Source organism: Leptodactylus fuscus, chromosome 3 (assembly GCF_031893055.1).
Source record: "Leptodactylus fuscus isolate aLepFus1 chromosome 3, aLepFus1.hap2, whole genome shotgun sequence".
Lineage (NCBI taxonomy): Eukaryota > Metazoa > Chordata > Amphibia > Anura > Leptodactylidae > Leptodactylus > Leptodactylus fuscus.
Window position 1 is genome coordinate 108,646,813 of NC_134267.1, and position 21,913 is coordinate 108,668,725.

The window sequence follows — 21,913 nt, forward strand, 5'->3', positions numbered from 1 at the left end:
GTCCCTCTACAGGTTGATAGTAGCTAACTTTGGAGTACAGTGGCGAACAGTTGTCTAATTTTTGCAAAGAGAGATATGGGGTCCAGGTCAGTTGGCCCAGTGTCAGCCATGGGCTCCTGTTCAGAAGTGGCTAGGGAGGTAGTGATGCCATGGGGAGAGCCTCTGCTGACCAAGCCAGACGGGCACAATGATCTGAATAAATCCGGTAGATTATGCCAAGCATCTGAGTGATCTTTGGTTTTACGGGTTTTCAGCATTTCAAAACATGTAGACATCTTGTAAGAAAAGCGGGTGGAAGGGAGAAAAGTGGAGCTAAATCAAGAATTTAATACGGGTTTGTCAGCCATGGCAGAGAGTTGAGACGTTAACCAGACATCATCTATGGAACTGGGCCAGGTCAGGAATCAGAGATAGGCTCAAAGGTCCATGGTAGCATGCCACAGCTTTAGAAGGGAGTATAGCATGTAGTCCACCCGGCATTCAGGGAAGCTGTCTATAGAGCTGGAAAAAATTGCTGGCAACAGTAGAAAAGCAACAAGTTCAAGGATAACGTCTAGCAATAAAGAAGCACTACAGGAGTGCTATGGCTATGATGACAGTGTATCCATACACTGTCAGCAAAGAGAATTGACAGCAGGAATGTCAGCAAAGGATAATAGAAAATGGAGGATCATCTGAATCTGTACATAGTACAGGACGGAAGGCGACAGAGAGCTGTACTGACACCTCTCATACCGCTGGCATGAGTCAAAGAGGGATCCCGGAGGCAGAGGAAACTGGCCCGGAGAACTGATGATAGCTGCAGTGCGGAGGAGTAGTAACACTGGTAGGGAGTCCACAGTGGAGCAGTTACATCACATGCATGTGTTGTCTCAGTACTTAAAATGGGCTGCTGGTAGCAGAGGAGTTTTGATAACATACATTGTTGATGGAAAGGGCCTGCAACACTCCTAGCATGCAAACAAATGTAACAACCACTTGAGAAATTGCCTCATGTATATGCTCAAATGGTTCATACATGCTTTAGCATAAAGACCTTTTTACAGCCAAGACCGACTCAACCTCCAACCTCCTTGCAGGGAGAGGAAAAGGATGCTTTACCAAGAATTTTCAGAAGACTGAACCAACTGTTTTGACCACAAGGGTACCGTCTTCCTTTCTATATCTCTGGAAGGATTTAGTAAACTCTTGGTTTTGAGGCGTTTGGTAAACTCTGGATTAGAAGAGAAAAAACTTCCTTGTTTAGAGACCATTCTCGTCAGGATCCAAATTGGTTTTTGCTCAAAAAATATGCCATTCTGTTCTATTCTCCCATCAGATGGACGGCTGAGACTAAAAAGACACTGACTTCTGCCCAATGGAAGATGTTGTCTGACAGAGAATGGAGTAATTTGTTCCTTGGTTTCCTAAGAACACTACTGCCATGGAATTGTCAAAGTAAATTTTTACATGATGATTCTGGAGAAGATCCTCTGTAATGCTTTCCAAATTCAGTCAATCCCACGAACTTCTTTGTGTTGTTATCACAATGAGTGGTTCTGCATTCCAGGGTACTCCCTTGTACAACCACTAGTTTAAAGAGTACCTTTCATGCACACTGATGGCTTTCTAGAGGTAGATAAAACCACATATGCATGAAGTAATTAAAGGTCCTCTTTACTGATTTCTTGACTGACATTGGGAGGATTGCCTTTCTGGCAAAATCACGATTAATCACGCATTTCACCTCAACTACAATTAATGGCAAGGTTCGCCCATTGGCTTCGCTCGGACTGAACTCATTAAAACCAGAACTACTATTATAGATCTGAAGAGACCTCAGAGTATATATTGTTCAGGGGAGGTGAGCAAACATAAAGTTTAGTGTTACTACTCCCCCCCCCCCCCCCCCCCCCCCCCCCCCGGGCTTTGGTGCTACTTCTGTTCTTCTTCAGGCCTGTTGAAGGTCGTCATGTTTGCGAAAACATAATTTTTTTAAATTAGGCCGGGGGAAGCAGAAAAACCCAAACCTGTCCCCGATGTTCCGATGTCTTCCCATGGTGCTCCAGTCCTGTTGCTCGACTATCTTCTTGCTGTGGAATTCCTCGCCGGATGTGAGGACACTGACTGGCCTCAGCAGTCACATGCAGTGTTACTTCCACCGGAAGACAACAACGAAACTTCAAGACCAGACCATGTGAGGGGGGACCAGAGCATCAGGACAGGTGAGTATGTTTTGTTTCTTTTTTACCTCCCACACCTAACTAATACATAAAAGTTTAGCCTGAACAAACCTCTTTAACTTCAAACCAAAGCTTTGTATCCTGCGTTACATTTATGTAGTAAGATTCATAGCTTCAATGTGAAAAAGAGAAGTATTGCCTGGGTGGCTAGAATACAAACAAAAAACTATGGTAGAATGTATCAGTTGTAAAAGATTGCCTAGTTTAAAATGAAGAAACTGGAGTATGTCCTAATTCAACGGCACGGTTAGATTTTCTTTTTTTCTCCTCATACCTCACCGAACACACATTCAGCGTCTCCCACTCGCACACCACCTCCTCACCTCGCCCTCTCTCTGTAGGTGTCCCCCAAGGCTCCGTCCTAGGACCCCTCCTGTTCTCCATCTACACCCTTGGCCTGGGCCAACTCATAGAATCTCATGGCTTTCAGTACCACTGCTATGCCGATGACACCCAAATCTACATCTCTGGACCAGACATTACCTCCCTGCTGGCCAGAGTTCCAGATTGTTTAGCAGCTGTAGCCTCCTTCCTCTCCTCCCGCTTTCTCAAACTCAACATGGAGAAAACAGTTTATCATCTTCAGCCCATCCTGTATGGCCCCTCCACCTGACCCATCTATCAAAGTTAATGGAACCCCTCTTACCCCTGTCCCACAGGCCCGATGACTTGGGGTAACTCTGGACTCTGACCTATCCTTCAAGCCACATATTCAAACCCTCAACACCTCTTGCCGCCTCCAGCTCAAGAACATCCACCGAATCCGCCCCTTCCTCACCCAGGAAACTACCAAGATGCTCGTCCAGGCCCTCATAATCTCCCGCCTAGACTACTGCAACACCCTTCTCCATGGACTCCCAGCTAACACCCTCGCCCCCCTCCAGTCCACCTTAAACTGCGCTGCTCGTTTAATCCACCTCACTCCCCGATCTTCATCGGCTGCTCCCCTCTGCCAGTCCCTCCACTGGCTACCTATAGCCCAGTGAATTGAGTTCAAGCTACTAACGCTTTAACATACAAAGCCATCCACAACCTGTCCCCTCCATATATCTCTGAACTAATCTCCCGCTACCCGCCCACATGTAACCTCAGATCCTCCAATGACCTCCTGCTCCGCTCTGCTCTCATCCGCTCCTCACACAACTGTCTCCAAGATTTCTCGGTGCATCCCTCATACTCTGGAACTCCTTACCAAGACACATAAGACTGACCCCCACAATCACAGGCTTCAAGAAGGCCCTGAAGACTCACCTATTCAGGAAGGCCTACAACCTCCAATAACACTATCACCGCACTGCCATCTGGACAGTCTCCCCCTCTCCTTCTGTCTCTACCCCCTTCCCTCATAGATTGTAAGCCCTTGCGGGCAGGGCCCTCTACCCCCCTGTGCCAGTCAGTCATTGTTAGTATTATATCTACCTGTATATTTTGTGTATTGTATGTAACCCCCAAATGTAAAGCACCATGGAATTAATGGTGCTATATAAATAAATAATAATAATAATAAGATACGATATAAAACGTTATCTCCTAAGACCGCAAGAGGAGGGCTACCCTACTTTGGTTCCTCTTTAAGAGTCAGAACTACATTTATTTAGAAAATACCAGAGAAGTTGATAGCTATGAAAACTTCTGTCTGACTGGTTTGTCTTCACAAGAACAACCCCTTCAAGAAGGACTCAAAATTTTGAATTTTTTTTCTTACAATAAGGATGGACAAAAAAGTTATACCACTCCAATTGTATGTGCACATCAGCTACCAAGCTCCTGGGCAACAGTCACATATAGCAGGCAGATAAACAAGTCACTGGTGTCATTACAAAATGCTACTCCACATCAGATGCTTGACTTGAGTGACGAAATCCATGTTTGCACAAGAGCATTATGGAGCAGCTTCAGATAATTGGCATGCAATTTACGTGTATTTAACTCTCCTCTTTATGTCTTGTTACAGTTGTAACGATTTCCCTTTTACAGAGACAAACATTACTTCTGAACTAGCGTTTGGAAAGCTCTGTAATAACATTTGGATTGTACAAGCAACAGAAATATACCAAACCCGTCTGATAGATAAAGAAAAAAACCATTGAATAGTTCTGCCTGGGGCTATAATGTAGTGTTTTGATGCCGCACGATTCAGATGCCTTTTGCCTTGGGAGAATAAATTGATTTGTAAAAGCTATCTAATTAATAAAGCAAGAGTCACTTGATGTGCTTGCTTGCCAATTTACTCTCTTTTGATCTTGTCCCCTTACTTATACTGTAAAATTACAGCTCTGTTTCAGAGCTGGAGAAGTAAGCAGAAAAACAATGGGCAACGTATTCTTGTAATAGTCTTTTTTTTTATTTTTTATTTTTTTTCTAGTATCTCGCATTCATTATACTGTAGAACAAAAGAGAAGGCTACAAATTACCACTAATGGCAGTCTACTAATGAAGAGAATGGAGAAATTTCATTAGCATTTAAGAGAAAAGATTTATTATGACCTAGAGTTGCTTTCTATTATGACTCACTTAACTAAGAAAAAAAGGGAAAAGAAAAATCTAATAGTTAATTTACATGTGTAAGTGCCTGGGACTCAGTCATCGGCTGATTGGTACAGAGCTACATAATGAATAGCAAATATAAGCATATATAACCAGTAATTAGTGTTGGCACAAAGCATGCGCATCTTGTTAGAAATTTAAATTTTAATTCGGTTTAAAAATTTTTTAAATTTTAAGGTATATCTTATGTATTTAAAAAAGTAATTGCCTTAAGCAATTTCCCATGGAAGGTATGGTATATTTCATGTGGTGTATGGCATCTAGAATCACATAAAACCATGTGTAGAGCTTTGAGCTAATCTATTATGTTCAAGTACCTGAACAGGTTATCCAGCTGATAAATGATTTGGGTCAGAACTGTATATATATGTATGTATTTTCATACACCCACATTCCGCCAGCATCTTGCACGTTGATGGAAAATATCCTTTATTTGGAAGTAGTATTGGTGTACTAAAGGACATTTTCCATTAACATGTACGATTGTAAGATGCTGGCGGATTGGATTCCATTTTCTATTTAATTGCCCTAATCTGTAAAAGGGGCACTGCTGTGCATCTTTGGGAAAATTTACAGGAATGTTGGTGCTGTTACATTTGTTTTTCTTAGATATAATTAGATAAATAGTAAATCAACCAATGCCCAGTATCTAGTCCCCCCTGACACATATCGGTGACCTACCAAAGCTTGGGGTTAAAAGAGAGGTGATTTGCTAAGGGACAAGAGGGACCAGTCCAAAAAAGAAATTGTTGCTGAACTTGGAATTTTTAAATGGGAGCATCTGGGAATTAATTAAAGGGGTTGTCCCATCTCAAGGATCCTATGTATACTGGTAGCTTATGTAAATTGAAGATTTTTCCTAAATATATTGCTTTAGAAATTCTGCTTTCTTTGCCTGCAATGTGACCTTATTCCTCCCATTGTTTACACTGCGTTGCTATAACCACAGACCTGGGAGATAGGACAAGTGATGTCACTTACTCAGTGCCGGCAGGACAATCCGTTCAGCTAATTGCAGTTTGCTGATAGAGCGAGTCTGTTATCTTTCTATGTAAACACACAGATAACACTGAGTCTTTTCTCTACAAGAATGTGCATATTTTCTGATCTGCAGAAGGACTGTGTCCCCCGTTCGGAGGAGGGGGAAGAGGAGAAATACAGGAAGTGAGAAGCAGAAACTGCAGGCAGACGGCTGAAACACTGAGATGGAAAACCCCTTTAAAAGAATATGATTTAGGTTTTTGTTTTTTTTTAAAGTCCCTTAAGTGAAGCTCATGGCTGCATATGAGGTGTCAAAATATGTTAGGCTGACCATCATCACATTAGGTTAAGAAGCATCAAGCAGTTTATTTCCACTTACTTGAAACTCATCAAAGCAAAGAAGACATGCTTCTTCACTTATTTCTTCAGCTATTGGGGCAATTGGATCATAAGTTTTAGCCATGAATCCCGCTTTCCTTTTCGGCAAGGATTTTTTAAGTCTGTGTATTCCTAAATAAATACAGATAAATATTTAAATACATACATGTATCTATATTCAACTATAAAAACATATAAATTATTAATACATATCAATTTAAAATACATATAAACAAATAGTAAAAAAAAAGGTTTTCTCCAGCAACCAATTTCATAAAACTTAACTTTTACTGTACAATCATAAAAAAATGGGAATTACATCACCATATGAAGAACACGAACATTGATAAGCAGCTGACGCGTTTCAGGACTTGTATATCATCGTCCCTTACTCATAGCTTTGGAAAGCTATGAGTAAGGGATGATGATATACAAGTCTTGAAACGCGTCAGCTGCTTATCAATGTTCGTGTTCTTCATATGGTGATGTAATTCCCATTTTTTTATGATTGTACAGTAAAAGTTAAAGGGGCTCTATCACTAGGAAAAGTCATTTTTAACTAATCACACCTTTGCATAGTCTTTAGAAAGTCTATTTCACACCTACCTTTTGTATGTAGATTGTCTCAGTGGTTTCTGAATAAGTCCGTTTATATTCATATGCTAATTAGACTAGTGTGTTATGTCAGTCCAGGTAGCTGCAACGGGGCTAAGGGATAGCAGTAGGGAATCTCGCCCTGCACTACTCCCACTAGCTATCCCGGTCCCTGCCTCACGGGTGTGGGTCGGCTGTACTCAGGCTAAGCCTGACCCCGACAGCTCCTCTCTCACTGATTCCGTAGGCCTAGAGGGAAGTGGGAGAAGGAATGCCCTATAAGACCTCTAGGGACTGGAGACTAAAGGGGGTCACCCCTAACGAACAAGTGAAGCTGCTACTGACAGGGACTGACAAGGGTGTGCACTGACTAACAACACAAGCAGCACACAGGAAAAATGTGGGAAAGGATTCCCCCAAACCAATATGGGAAGGAACCATACACTAGGAAACAAACACAGGGAAACTGAGTAGAAATCAAAGGATAAGGCAATTCACTCACACAGTCAATTATACACAGAGGGAGGATTGGTGAACACAGAAGGGAAAACACACAAACCAACTCGTTCACCCAAACCTCCCAAAAATCAACCACGGAACTTCCTCTATCCCAGAACACCACCTACTCCTCCTGCTAAGGCCTAGCTCTGTAAAAGCGACACTCAGCACAGAACCATGGGAGGCATGGGTTTAAATACAGAGTAGAGACCACTCCTCCCAGGTGCAAATGGGAGGACAGACTAATCAACCAGGAGATAAAGCTGCCTACCATCAGTGCGCACGTGCAAGTCAGAAGGTGTGCACCAATACTCACGACAGGACAACCCCGCAGCGCCAGGATGCCACCCCAGACACTGCGCAGCCAAAAACTCCCCAGGTAAGAAAAATAGAAATTAAAGAACCTAAATACTCCTAACATAGTGCACGATAGATCGTGCACACCTCTCTCTGCTGTTTTCTATGCGAGGCTGCTGGGGCTGATGATGACTCCTGTTTGCTTCACACACATAGAAGATAATGGGAGAGAGGAGGCTGCTGGGAACTTCCTGAGCTGGCTGGAGGCTCATTAGCATATCAATAAAAACGGACTTATTCAGACACCACTGAAGCAATCTACATACAAAAGGTAAGTGTGGAATAGCCTTTCTAAAGCCTAGGCAAGCATGTGATTAGATAAAAATGAATTTTCCCAGTGATAGAGCCCCTTTAAGTTTTATGAAATTGGTTGCTGGAGAAAACCTTTTTTTTTTTACCACTGTGATTATTACCCCTACACAGTCAGGGGGCTTCCGTGCAACCAGGTGGTTCTCAAACATAATTGCATACGTGCAGTGCAGCGGTGTGTCTTTGATATCTTTCACATATAAACAAATACTTAAATACAGATAAATAGACATATTTCTAATACATAGAGATGAGCGAACACTAAAATGTTCGAGGTTCGAAATTCGATTCGAACAGCCGCTCACTGTTCGAGTGTTCGAATGGGTTTCGAACCCCATTATAGTCTATGGGGAACATAAACTCGTTAAGGGGGAAACCCAAATTCGTGTCTGGAGGGTCACCAAGTCCACTATGACACCCCAGGAAATGATACCAACACCCTGGAATGACACTGGGACAGCAGGGGAAGCATGTCTGGGGGCATAAAAGTCACTTTATTTCATGGAAATCCCTGTCAGTTTGCGATTTTCGCAAGCTAACTTTTCCCCATAGAAATGCATTGGCCAGTGCTGATTGGCCAGAGTACGGAACTCGACCAATCAGCGCTGGCTCTGCTGGAGGAGGCGGAGTCTAAGATAGCTCCACACCAGTCTCCATTCAGGTCCGACCTTAGACTCCGCCTCCTCCGGCAGAGCCAGCGCTGATTGGCCGAAGGCTGGCCAATGCATTCCTATGCGAATGCAGACTTAGCAGTGCTGAGTCAGTTTTGCTCAACTACACATCTGATGCACACTCGGCACTGCTACATCAGATGTAGCAATCTGATGTAGCAGAGCCGAGGGTGCACTAGAACCCCTGTGCAAACTCAGTTCACGCTAATAGAATGCATTGGCCAGCGCTGATTGGCCAATGCATTCTATTAGCCCGATGAAGTAGAGCTGAATGTGTGTGCTAAGCACACACATTCAGCACTGCTTCATCAAGCCAATACAATGCATTAGCCAGTGCTGATTGGCCAGAGTACGGAACTCGGCCAATCAGCGCTGGCTCTGCTGGAGGAGGCGGAGTCTAAGGTCGCTCCACACCAGTCTCCATTCAGGTCCGACCTTAGACTCCGCCTCCTCCGGCAGAGCCAGCGCTGATTGGCCGAAGGCTGGCCAATGCATTCCTATGCGAATGCAGACTTAGCAGTGCTGAGTCAGTTTTGCTCAACTACACATCTGATGCACACTCGGCACTGCTACATCAGATGTAGCAATCTGATGTAGCAGAGCCGAGGGTGCACTAGAACCCCTGTGCAAACTCAGTTCACGCTAATAGAATGCATTGGCCAGCGCTGATTGGCCAATGCATTCTATTAGCCCGATGAAGTAGAGCTGAATGTGTGTGCTAAGCACACACATTCAGCACTGCTTCATCAAGCCAATACAATGCATTAGCCAGTGCTGATTGGCCAGAGTACGGAACTCGGCCAATCAGCGCTGGCTCTGCTGGAGGAGGCGGAGTCTAAGGTCGCTCCACACCAGTCTCCATTCAGGTCCGACCTTAGACTCCGCCTCCTCCGGCAGAGCCAGCGCTGATTGGCCGAAGGCTGGCCAATGCATTCCTATGCGAATGCAGACTTAGCAGTGCTGAGTCAGTTTTGCTCAACTACACATCTGATGCACACTCGGCACTGCTACATCAGATGTAGCAATCTGATGTAGCAGAGCCGAGGGTGCACTAGAACCCCTGTGCAAACTCAGTTCACGCTAATAGAATGCATTGGCCAGCGCTGATTGGCCAATGCATTCTATTAGCCCGATGAAGTAGAGCTGAATGTGTGTGCTAAGCACACACATTCAGCACTGCTTCATCAAGCCAATACAATGCATTAGCCAGTGCTGATTGGCCAGAGTACGGAACTCGGCCAATCAGCGCTGGCTCTGCTGGAGGAGGCGGAGTCTAAGGTCGCTCCACACCAGTCTCCATTCAGGTCCGACCTTAGACTCCGCCTCCTCCGGCAGAGCCAGCGCTGATTGGCCGAAGGCTGGCCAATGCATTCCTATGCGAATGCAGACTTAGCAGTGCTGAGTCAGTTTTGCTCAACTACACATCTGATGCACACTCGGCACTGCTACATCAGATGTAGCAATCTGATGTAGCAGAGCCGAGGGTGCACTAGAACCCCTGTGCAAACTCAGTTCACGCTAATAGAATGCATTGGCCAGCGCTGATTGGCCAATGCATTCTATTAGCCCGATGAAGTAGAGCTGAATGTGTGTGCTAAGCACACACATTCAGCACTGCTTCATCAAGCCAATACAATGCATTAGCCAGTGCTGATTGGCCAGAGTACGGAACTCGGCCAATCAGCGCTGGCTCTGCTGGAGGAGGCGGAGTCTAAGGTCGCTCCACACCAGTCTCCATTCAGGTCCGACCTTAGACTCCGCCTCCTCCGGCAGAGCCAGCGCTGATTGGCCGAAGGCTGGCCAATGCATTCCTATGCGAATGCAGACTTAGCAGTGCTGAGTCAGTTTTGCTCAACTACACATCTGATGCACACTCGGCACTGCTACATCAGATGTAGCAATCTGATGTAGCAGAGCCGAGGGTGCACTAGAACCCCTGTGCAAACTCAGTTCACGCTAATAGAATGCATTGGCCAGCGCTGATTGGCCAATGCATTCTATTAGCCCGATGAAGTAGAGCTGAATGTGTGTGCTAAGCACACACATTCAGCACTGCTTCATCAAGCCAATACAATGCATTAGCCAGTGCTGATTGGCCAGAGTACGGAACTCGGCCAATCAGCGCTGGCTCTGCTGGAGGAGGCGGAGTCTAAGGTCGCTCCACACCAGTCTCCATTCAGGTCCGACCTTAGACTCCGCCTCCTCCGGCAGAGCCAGCGCTGATTGGCCGAAGGCTGGCCAATGCATTCCTATGCGAATGCAGACTTAGCAGTGCTGAGTCAGTTTTGCTCAACTACACATCTGATGCACACTCGGCACTGCTACATCAGATGTAGCAATCTGATGTAGCAGAGCCGAGGGTGCACTAGAACCCCTGTGCAAACTCAGTTCACGCTAATAGAATGCATTGGCCAGCGCTGATTGGCCAATGCATTCTATTAGCCCGATGAAGTAGAGCTGAATGTGTGTGCTAAGCACACACATTCAGCACTGCTTCATCAAGCCAATACAATGCATTAGCCAGTGCTGATTGGCCAGAGTACGGAACTCGGCCAATCAGCGCTGGCTCTGCTGGAGGAGGCGGAGTCTAAGGTCGCTCCACACCAGTCTCCATTCAGGTCCGACCTTAGACTCCGCCTCCTCCGGCAGAGCCAGCGCTGATTGGCCGAAGGCTGGCCAATGCATTCCTATGCGAATGCAGACTTAGCAGTGCTGAGTCAGTTTTGCTCAACTACACATCTGATGCACACTCGGCACTGCTACATCAGATGTAGCAATCTGATGTAGCAGAGCCGAGGGTGCACTAGAACCCCTGTGCAAACTCAGTTCACGCTAATAGAATGCATTGGCCAGCGCTGATTGGCCAATGCATTCTATTAGCCCGATGAAGTAGAGCTGAATGTGTGTGCTAAGCACACACATTCAGCACTGCTTCATCAAGCCAATACAATGCATTAGCCAGTGCTGATTGGCCAGAGTACGGAACTCGGCCAATCAGCGCTGGCTCTGCTGGAGGAGGCGGAGTCTAAGGTCGCTCCACACCAGTCTCCATTCAGGTCCGACCTTAGACTCCGCCTCCTCCGGCAGAGCCAGCGCTGATTGGCCGAAGGCTGGCCAATGCATTCCTATGCGAATGCAGACTTAGCAGTGCTGAGTCAGTTTTGCTCAACTACACATCTGATGCACACTCGGCACTGCTACATCAGATGTAGCAATCTGATGTAGCAGAGCCGAGGGTGCACTAGAACCCCTGTGCAAACTCAGTTCACGCTAATAGAATGCATTGGCCAGCGCTGATTGGCCGAATTCCGTACTCTGGCCAATCAGTGCTGGCCAATGCATTCTATTAGCTTGATGAAGCAGAGTGTGCACAAGGGTTCAAGCGCACCCTCGGCTCTGATGTAGCAGAGCCGAGGCTGCACAAGGGTTCAAGCGCACCCTCGGCTCTGATGTAGGAGAGCCGAGGGTGCACTTGAACCCTTGTGCACCCTCAGCTCTGCTACATCAGAGCCGAGGGTGCGCTTGAACCCTTGTGCACACTCTGCTTCATCAAGCTAATAGAATGCATTGGCCAGCGCTGATTGGCCAATGTATTCTATTAGCCTGATGAAGTAGAGCTGAATGTGTGTGCTAAGCACACACATTCAGCTCTACTTCATCGGGCTAATAGAATGCATTGGCCAGCGCTGATTGGCCAGAGTACGGAACTCGACCAATCAGCGCTGGCTCTGCTGGAGGAGGCGGAGTCTAAGATCGCTCCACACCAGTCTCCATTCAGGTCCGACCTTAGACTCCGCCTCCTCCAGCATTAGCCAGGCTAATAGAATACATTGGCCAATCAGCGCTGGCCAATGCATTCTATTAGCTTGATGAAGCAGAGTGTGCACAAGGGTTCAAGCGCACCCTCGGCTCTGATGTAGCAGAGCTGAGGGTGCACAAGGGTTCAAGTGCACCCTCGGCTCTCCTACATCAGAGCCGAGGGTGCGCTTGAACCCTTGTGCAGCCTCGGCTCTGCTACATCAGAGCCGAGGGTGCGCTTGAACCCTTGTGCACACTCTGCTTCATCAAGCTAATAGAATGCATTGGCCAGCACTGATTGGCCAGAGTACGGAATTCGGCCAATCAGCGCTGGCCAATGCATCCCTATGGGAAAAAGTTTATCTCACAAAAATCACAATTACACACCCGATAGAGCCCCAAAAAGTTATTTTTAATAACATTCCCCCCTAAATAAAGGTTATCCCTTGCTATCCCTGCCTGTACAGCTATCCCTGTCTCATAGTCACAAAGTTCACATTCTCATATGACCCGGATTTGAAATCCACTATTCGTCTAAAATGGAGGTCACCTGATTTCGGCAGCCAATGACTTTTTCCAATTTTTTTCAATGCCCCCAGTGTCGTAGTTCCTGTCCCACCTCCCCTGCGCTGTTATTGGTGCAAAAAAGGCGCCAGGGAAGGTGGGAGGGGAATCGAATTTTGGCGCACTTTACCACGTGGTGTTCGATTCGATTCGAACATTGCGAACACCCTGATATCCGATCGAACATGTGTTCGATAGAACACTGTTCGCTCATCTCTACTAATACACATTAAACAAATATTTTTCTAAATTTCAAGACAAGAAGAAAAAAAACAAAACAATAAATTAAAAAAACACAGCAACATATACTTTCTGATTAATACCTAGAAATTTTATTAAATTCTGGATACATTTCCTGTAAATACGATTGTTATTATTATTGTTTATTTATATAGCACCACTAATTCCATGGTGCTTTACATTGTTGGTGGGAGTTCTACAAACTGTAGTTACCTATGTGTGTAATGAAAGTACTTTAAACATACAATACCTTTCTACGTGATTTTAAAAAAAAAAAAGAAAAAAGAAAAAGGATCAAGATTTGAGAAGAATGCATTGCAAAATACTGTGGCTTCTAGTGCGGGCTACATAGAGCAGCCTGCAACAGAATCCAGTGAATGACAGGCCAGGGAGCCTTCATAAAGCTCCCCACTGTCATGGCAATGGGATCCAGACTCAGAGCTTGCTCTGGGTGCCGGCGATTGCTGGGAAAATGGTGTCGCCAATGTAAAATGGCACCTCTGTCAGCTTTGACCGAGGTGCCGGAGGGGTTAATGCCTTTGATCGGTGCGGGCACTAATCGCGGGCATTAGCACTGGTTGTCTACTGTATAAAACAGTAGACACTCGGCGGCTATAGCGGCTGCCCAGCTAACGAGCGACCGCCATGTCTAAACACCCGGCATCCGCCTTTCTGTCTGTTTTGCCCTCCACTTCCTGGTTTTCAGTTCTTTTTAAGCAGGTTGGTTTTCCGTTTATTGGGTCCCCAAGTGGACCCGAAAAAGGGAAACCCAAACACAGATGTGAACTTAGCATCAGCAACTGAGAGCAATATGTGTGGTGAGGGAGAGAGCGAGAGAGAGAGAATACAGATGACTTGGAGAAGGTATCATTTTGTCAGTCTCACCAGAGAAATGGTTTGTGACCTAGGCAATCTGTGTCCAAACTGTGGAGGAATATTTAGCAGTATCTGGTAAATGGAGTAAGATGGATAAACCAATGTATTTGGTAAAATGCTTCAGTTAACTTAAGCTATACGTATGAATATGATCCTGGAGATGGAAATACCCCTTTAGTGATCAATGACATACCTGTATGTCATTGGTTATAAGCAGCTGTATGGAAAGCGCTTGAGAGCTGAACTTTCCCCATGCAATGTGGGTGCTGCCTTTATAATACAGCTGGAAACTGCCACTAACAGCCATGAATGGTGTTTGCACTATTCACGGCTGTAAACCCCTTTATAATCGGTGATCAATGAATGTAGCATCTAAACAGTGGTATTGCAGTATATTGTATGACCCCCCCCCCCACACACACACACACACACACACACTCCTTCAAAAAAAAAAAAAAAATAAATAAATCAACCAGTATGAACAATTGTCTAAGGGCCAGAAAATCACCTTAACTTTTTCACAGGCCAAGAAGTTGTTCAGAAATTCATAATGTACTGACAGCTTTGACATTATGATGGTGTTTGAAAATCCAACAAAAAGATATATACTGATCCCTCTACTTTTGTCTTTTTATGCCTCTCTCTTATTCTTATGCTCTTATATTCTTATGTCTTTTTCTAATTTTTATTGCTGTCAAATACAGTTTTAGATTGCAATTGGTATCCAAATACGTGATTCATCCAGTGGTGGACTCTTCCAGGAGATTTTATATATATATATATATATATATATATATATATATATATATATATATATATATATATATATACACACATATATATATATATATATATACACACACACACACACACACACACACACACACACATTGATCATCTCATTTATACACTGCAATACTACAATAGAATACTACTTTGGTATAAATTCCCTGTGCTTCAACATAATCAATGAGGAATACTTTTCCTTGTAAGACACAATGAACATCTCACATAATAAAAAGAAAAGGAATATCTTAAACAGAAAAAAACAGAAGACTTACTTTCATGTACATCAAGCATAAATCCATGGAAATGAACTCGCTTTTTCTGCTCAACTTCAACATGTTCAAAAAACATGTCCATTACCATAGTCTTGCCAGTACCTTAAATGATATAAGATAATAAGAATGTATATGTATTGTCATTGAATTTGCAATAATGAATTTGCAAAAATAATAATTTACCATTATCCTAAAACTTTTTAACACAGCTTTTATGACAATTCCATGAGTACCTGAGTTCTTCATTATGGTGATGTGTATCTTTTCATGTGGGAAGACAAAAACAAGCAGGGACAGTGCCCGTTTCTGACAAGTACCAGACTATAGAAAGGCCTTACTGATTGGCAACCAAATGAATACAGTCTTAGCCCTTCACTTGCCTTTTTCCTCAGCATCACCAGGATGTCCACATTTTCAGACTACCAGTCTAAGTTTACACTGTCCATGTATTAGTGTATTGTGTAGGGAACACACACTGTGGAAGCCTTTATCAGCAAACTGAAATTAGCTAAATTGATTGTCCTGACAAAAGCGCAGTAAATGACAGCTCCAGATAGAAGTGAGTAAGTCACGGCATCTGACCCAAAATCAGATACAGAAAGTAGTAACTTAGTTGCACACACACGTTTTAGCTTGAGGTTAAAGAAGTAAACGTCTTATAGTTCACTCCTGCTACCTAGCTGTTACTGATCTAGCCAGACAAAGGTCATCTGGCCGAAACGCTGCAGCATAATTTTGATGTACAGCTTGGTCATTCTTTGTCCTAATGCTTTACATGGTGTGCAATTTTTTTGTACAAAAACTTCTTGTTATAAAGTCACAAATTAAAGGATTACTACTATCTGTAACCGGGTTGGAGAACCATTTTTTGCTTAGCACCACCAAAAAATTTTCTAAGAGTGTGCAGTTCCACTGTTAGTATAAGTTACCAAAATCAGATACAGGCCGGGAACCTTGACAACAATCTTTAATATTTCACATAGCAGGCAAACAAAGCAGTATTGCTAGAGCAATGTATTTAGGAAACTTCTTGAATTTACATAAGCTAGCAGTAGAGATAGGATCCTTCAGATGGGAATACCCCTTCAAAGATATGTATACTGTAATTGGTTTATTGCATTTCAGAAAAAAAATTTGAACCACTTACCAACATCTCCAAAGACATACAACCCTTTTGGGGGTTTCCGTTGAGTGAAAAGCTAAAATGAAAAAAAGAAAAAAGAACATAAGATAAATGTAGGCACCAGCATGTGTTATGTGTATATATATTCTTTACCAACAACATGTTATGCTAGATTCACACTAGCATTCGGATCTCTGTCATTTGGATTTGCATGGCAACCAGAACAACAGACCCTGTATGCTTAAAAAGCAGTTACCTGCGGAAGCTCACAGACTCTAGAGATTATAATGCTATAATGGGTTGCACCGTTTCCACATGATTTCTGTCATTTTTATACTTAAACTGGCGGAAAGAAAAGTCCTCCTTGGAGGTCTTTCTCCCTGCTGTTTTTAAGAGGCATCTGCAGTGGAGTCTCGTAAGGAGACTCCAACTCAGATGTGAACCTAGCCTGAGTATACCAGGTCTAGTGAGGAGCTTTACTATTTTTCTTTTGAGATTCAATATAAGGCAGGATTTCCAGTGCTGCATTCACTTGAATGGCCCAGAGCTCCAAAAAGGCTGCATGAAAAATAAGGTAAAGTAACTGGTCAACTGAGAGTTTCTCTACTGAGCACTGCTGCCACTTTTGATCGGTTGGAGGTCTCGGGTCACTGCTGCCTACTAGGATAAGGATAAGAAAAATGTTAGCGACATTACTGAATATGGTGACCTCTGTGTGCAATTTAGGACCTTTCTGAAACAGTAGGAGGTAATACAACTAGCACTTTAGATTGACTGTATATTATTCTTACAGAGGAAATAGTAGCCAAACTGATGTGAGTGTGTGGACGTTTGCTGGTTGTAAAAAATGATCTGCTTTTTTTGTTTTTTTACCATCCACTATTCTGCTCTGCAGTAACAATGGGCAAGGGCCTCAAAAAAAGGTTTTCTGAGAAAGGGTGTATTTTCCTTTTTAAAGATTGTTTTCTTTCTGTTCTAGCTTATATCCCAAGTCATGTTGCAAGACCTATTCTAGATCTGAATATTGACTTACACAGTAGCTACTTTTTAACTGGGGGGCACTGAAGGTAGTGTTTGCTCAGGGGGACATTGTATAGCTTTTGTTTCCCTATGCCTACACGACAGACTCTACAAAGAGAAATAATACCCGTCCTGAATTATATCAACATTTCACTGAGTACTCTTGGATTGACAAAGAGAAAAAAATCCAAAACAGCTCTCTGCAGATGGGTGTCTTCAGAGGCGTAACTTGAAACACTTGGCCCCACAATGCAAAATCTGACTACCTTGTTACATTTAGAATATTTCATTGGGCAGAGGGAACTTTAGGACCCCCTCAAGCTCCAAGACCCAGTAGTGTGCTACTTCTCGACCCCCTAGAGCTACACCCCTGGGTGTCTTTTCCTTTTAGCGGAGATTTTGTGGTTTGGCCTATATCTGAAGTTATGATGGAAGAGCTGTTTAAGTTTGTCAGATCACTAGTGCTTCCCAAACCAATACCTCTTATAGGCTGAAGCCCCACGTTGCAGAAACGCAGCTACTTTTGTTGCGGTTTTTTGAGCCAAAGCCAAAAATGGCTACAGAGGGAGCAGAGAATATATTGTGTTTCCCCCAAAGTAGGACACCCCCGAAAGTAAGGCATGCGGGGGGTTTCTGCTGATTTGCCAAATATAAGGCACCCCCCGAAAATAAGGCATGCCTGGCAGTGGTGGGCGGGGCTTCGCAGAGCTTTTGTGGGCGGGGCTTAGCGATCCCCACTTCACTGACACAGCAGCCGAGCTGAGCTCTGTGTGCACAGCAAAGCCGACTGCTGTCTCTTCTGTATGGCGGCTGCTACCTCTGCTGTTGTGTCCACTGTCCCTGCTGCTGTAGGATGAGCTCTCCCAGCTCATCCCAGAGGCAGCAGCCGCCATACAGAAAAGACAGCAGCCGGCTTTACTGTGCACAAGGAGCACAGCACGGCTGCTGTGTCAGTGAAGTGGGGATCACTAAGCCCCGCCCACAAAAAAAAATCCCTCCACTAAGCCCCGCCCCCGAAGCCACTTAAGCCCCGCCCACCACTGCCGGGACGAACAGCAGCATCAGCGCTGCTAGGAAGGTGGGAAAGGTAAGTAGGATTCCTTCCCCCCTCCCCTACACTACCTACAACCGGCAGTCACGCTGACGCTCCGCTAAGGAAGTGCCGGCATGACTGCCGGTTGAAATAAGACATCCCCCGAAAATAAGACAGGTCCTATTTTAGGGTGATACTTTTAATATAAGACACTGTCTTATTTTCGGGAAAACACGGTATAGGACGTTCTTATACTTCTCCCTTCTGCTCAATCCACTCCTGAGTTTGGCTCAAAAAAACGCAACAAAATCTGCAACAAAAGAAGCTGCGTTTCTGCACCGTTGGGCCTCAGCCATAAAGTACCTACTTTGTGATAGATGCTCAAGTTCCCCTTTTTTACAGTAAGGGGAACCAAATTGTTTACATTTTCCCAAAATTCCTAGGGAAGCATTACATAGCCATCATGTCTCCCTATGTGATTTCCACAACAGTACCCCTCAACCTATTTTTCTACATACATTTAGGTTTACTGGATGAGTCTGGTATTGCAGGTCTTTCCTATTCTAGTCAATGAGGCTGCACTACAATTCCAGGCATAGGCTGAAACAAAGTTACTGCTGTTTAAGAGGGGGATAAAATAGCTAAAATGTTTCTATTTCTAGACAACCCCTTTAAACTGAACATTATAACAAAAAGTTTGTTGGGAATTAAAACTTCGATCATTTGCTGTTCGCTCTACAATGAATCATCTATCTGGATTGTCAAGTTACATTCTTCCGTAATTGATATTCTTCAGTGGCAATTCTTTCTTTAAGTGGTTCCCTCTCCTCATTTTGAGTCACTTCTGTTTGCTATTGCATACAAAAATCAGGTCTTAATGATAAAAACTGAAAAACAAAAGGCTGATCAGGATGTAAAACAAAAGATTGACAACTGCTATAAGGGCCCTTGCTCAGATATTAATAAATCCTTCAAACTTATAGCTTCATGGAAGATGTGCTACAACATAAGACGATCCAAATTAAAAAAGATTCCTCAGTGGCAGCACAATTGCCAAGCAAGATTACTTTTGTTTAGATGTCTAAAAAAACAATGTTTGGATCAAACCTTAATGAATCGGAACATATTATAATAATGAACTGCATTAATACATACACATCTGAGATCAGTCCAGCTGGAAGTGGTCATTAAAATGAACAAAGAGAAAATTAATATCTTTCTTTGTAACGGAAATTTTTTTTATCATTTAAGGGCAACCGTAACTTGATAAAACATATAAATGTATGCATACCATGAAGAAACAATGTTTTAACCTATAAGGAGGCGTTCACACTTGCGCCTGCAGTCCGCCCGCCGTGATTCTGCTGCAATTGTACAAAAACAGATTAGGAATGGCTTGCATACGGTCAAGTTAAAAATCCATGGGTTTTTAATTCAAACTGCAGGTGTCCCTATGCAGCCTCTCCGTCGTGAAATCACTTTCTTTGCCCCCACACATTAGTCTTGCATATCCAACTGTGTTTGTGCAAAAAAAAATGGTTTAAAGGTGGAGAGGCTGCATACGGACACCGACGGTTTCCTTTAAAAACCCATTGAAATTAATGGGTTTTTAAACGGACCGTATGCAAGTGCCCCCAATCTGTTTTTGTGCACAATTGTGACACAGGATGTACTATGAAATGCTCAGAGAATCTGCAAGAAAAAGAAAAAAAAAAAAAAAAGCTACATCTAATGCTTGGTTCATATCTGCCATGGGACCCCTCCCCCCCCAAACGGAATACCAAACGCCAAGGCAAGCACTGTGCAGTGAAAGCACACTGACCCCATAGACTATAATGGGTGCCGTGTGCTTGCCGCACACTGCTCGAACAAATCATGCGAACAGGAAAGTAGATTGTGAACTACTTTCCTGTCTGCATGATCCCTGCGGAGATCTGGTGGCAAGCACACGGACCCCATTATAGTCTATGAGGTCTATGTGCTTTCACTGGCACACCGCTTGCAGTTGCGTTCGGTATTCTGTTCGGGGGGTCCTCATGCAGACTTCCCCGGAAGGAATACCAACACAGATGTGAACAAGGTCTTAGAAACTACAGCCCTAAGTTACTCATTGTAAATATTCAACAAATATGGCCAGGCTCAGGGGAAAAGGGGGCTCCCTGTCCTTAAAGGGGCAACCTGTGATCCAGAGCCTGGGTGCCCAGGAGAGGTAAGGCAAGTTGAGAATAACGGTTTGTTATTTTCCCTCACTTCCCCTGGGCCTCCAATTATTAAACTGTGGAGACTGAAATGAATTTTGAGGGGTTCGCCTGAAGAGGTTCAAGTCTCTGGGAAGTATATTATACTGTGTGGGGCCACTGGGGGGCATTATACTCTGATGGGGGCAGGCTATGTGAGGCCACAATAGATGCTCAGGGGAGCATTTTATACTGCATAGGGACACTGTGAAGTATTATATATCATGTGATGACTGTGAGGGGGGCTCAGGGTAACATTTTATACTGTGGATAGCGCTGTAGTGCATTATATAGCATATGGAGCATTATACTGTGGGGGAAGGGAGCTCAAAATTCCTGCTGGTAGCCCGGTCTACTATGTTTGCATCACAACTCTCACACTGTAATCTTACACATACATGTAGTGCTCCATGGCTGTGTAATTTCCATACAGTACTGTGCATAAACGAGCCATGGAGCTATTGGGGCCTGCACAGTACTAAGAGGGATTTCTATACTGGAAACATACCCAGTAATGCTGGATAGTCAGCACATAAGTAAGATTTCAGTAAAGGAGCCATGGTGAAGGCTATTAGCAGGAAAATGTTGGGTGGGCCTTCAGAACAAGTTCCACTGGTGGACCCTAGGCCCTTCAGCCCGACACTGAATATGGCTCGTTTGAAAGGGTTGTCAAGATAAAATGGTGGTATTTGATCACAATGCAAGGAACCATTTTTGGCAAAAGTAAAATACAGCAAACTAGCTGTGCTCTTATACCCTTTTATCCATGACTTCCCTTTACAACTCTCTTATACAAACGTATGAAACATTTATGATGGTTATTAAGGAAGTTTCATACTTCACTTCTCATTCTTTGCACCTCCAAAAGTGATAGCCAAATCGTAATATTCATGTTACACATGAAGATTTTGTCCCAATTTGTCAACCTGAAACTGAATTCATCATCTCAATATTGTTGTGATTTCTGTATCCAACTCATGCAGTGCTGCCTGGCATCTGAATAACATTTCATATACCTTTTTATTTTAACTATGTGCAACCAGAACATAATCTGTGATGTAGAAGGTGGACAAAGTATATATAGATGCTCCATTCACTTAAGAAAAACGATCTTCCTATAATATGCCAGATGTGAAATTATAAGTGTTCAGCAGACATCATTGCTCTAAATGTGCCACATCTGCTTTACGCTGCAGCTGGAGACATTGTGTTGCTAATTTGCTGCCTTTTTTTAGGTGTTAGTTCCAAAAAAGCTATGATTTTCAAACTATTCTTGTTTCTGTGATTATAAGATTTACTGCACTGGATTACAATTCATCTAGTCCAAGCGCAGGGACAATTTTCTCCTGGACACTTTTTTTAAAGACAGGCACACAATAGTGACACATATTTAAATATATACTT

The 21,913-nt window shown here is 43.8% G+C and overlaps 1 protein-coding gene across 1 annotated transcript in view; it reads right to left on the reverse strand.

Moving 5' to 3' along the window:
- AFG1L (AFG1 like ATPase) overlaps positions 1–21,913 on the reverse strand; it is a 92,555-nt gene that overhangs the window by 55,838 nt on the left and 14,804 nt on the right. The window contains exons 3-5 of the mRNA XM_075268156.1: positions 16,244–16,295; positions 15,097–15,198; positions 6,130–6,260 (exon numbers count right to left, since the gene is read on the reverse strand). Of these exons, the coding sequence (XP_075124257.1) occupies positions 6,130–6,260; positions 15,097–15,198; positions 16,244–16,295 (285 nt within the window). The remainder of the gene's footprint in view (positions 1–6,129; positions 6,261–15,096; positions 15,199–16,243; positions 16,296–21,913) is intronic.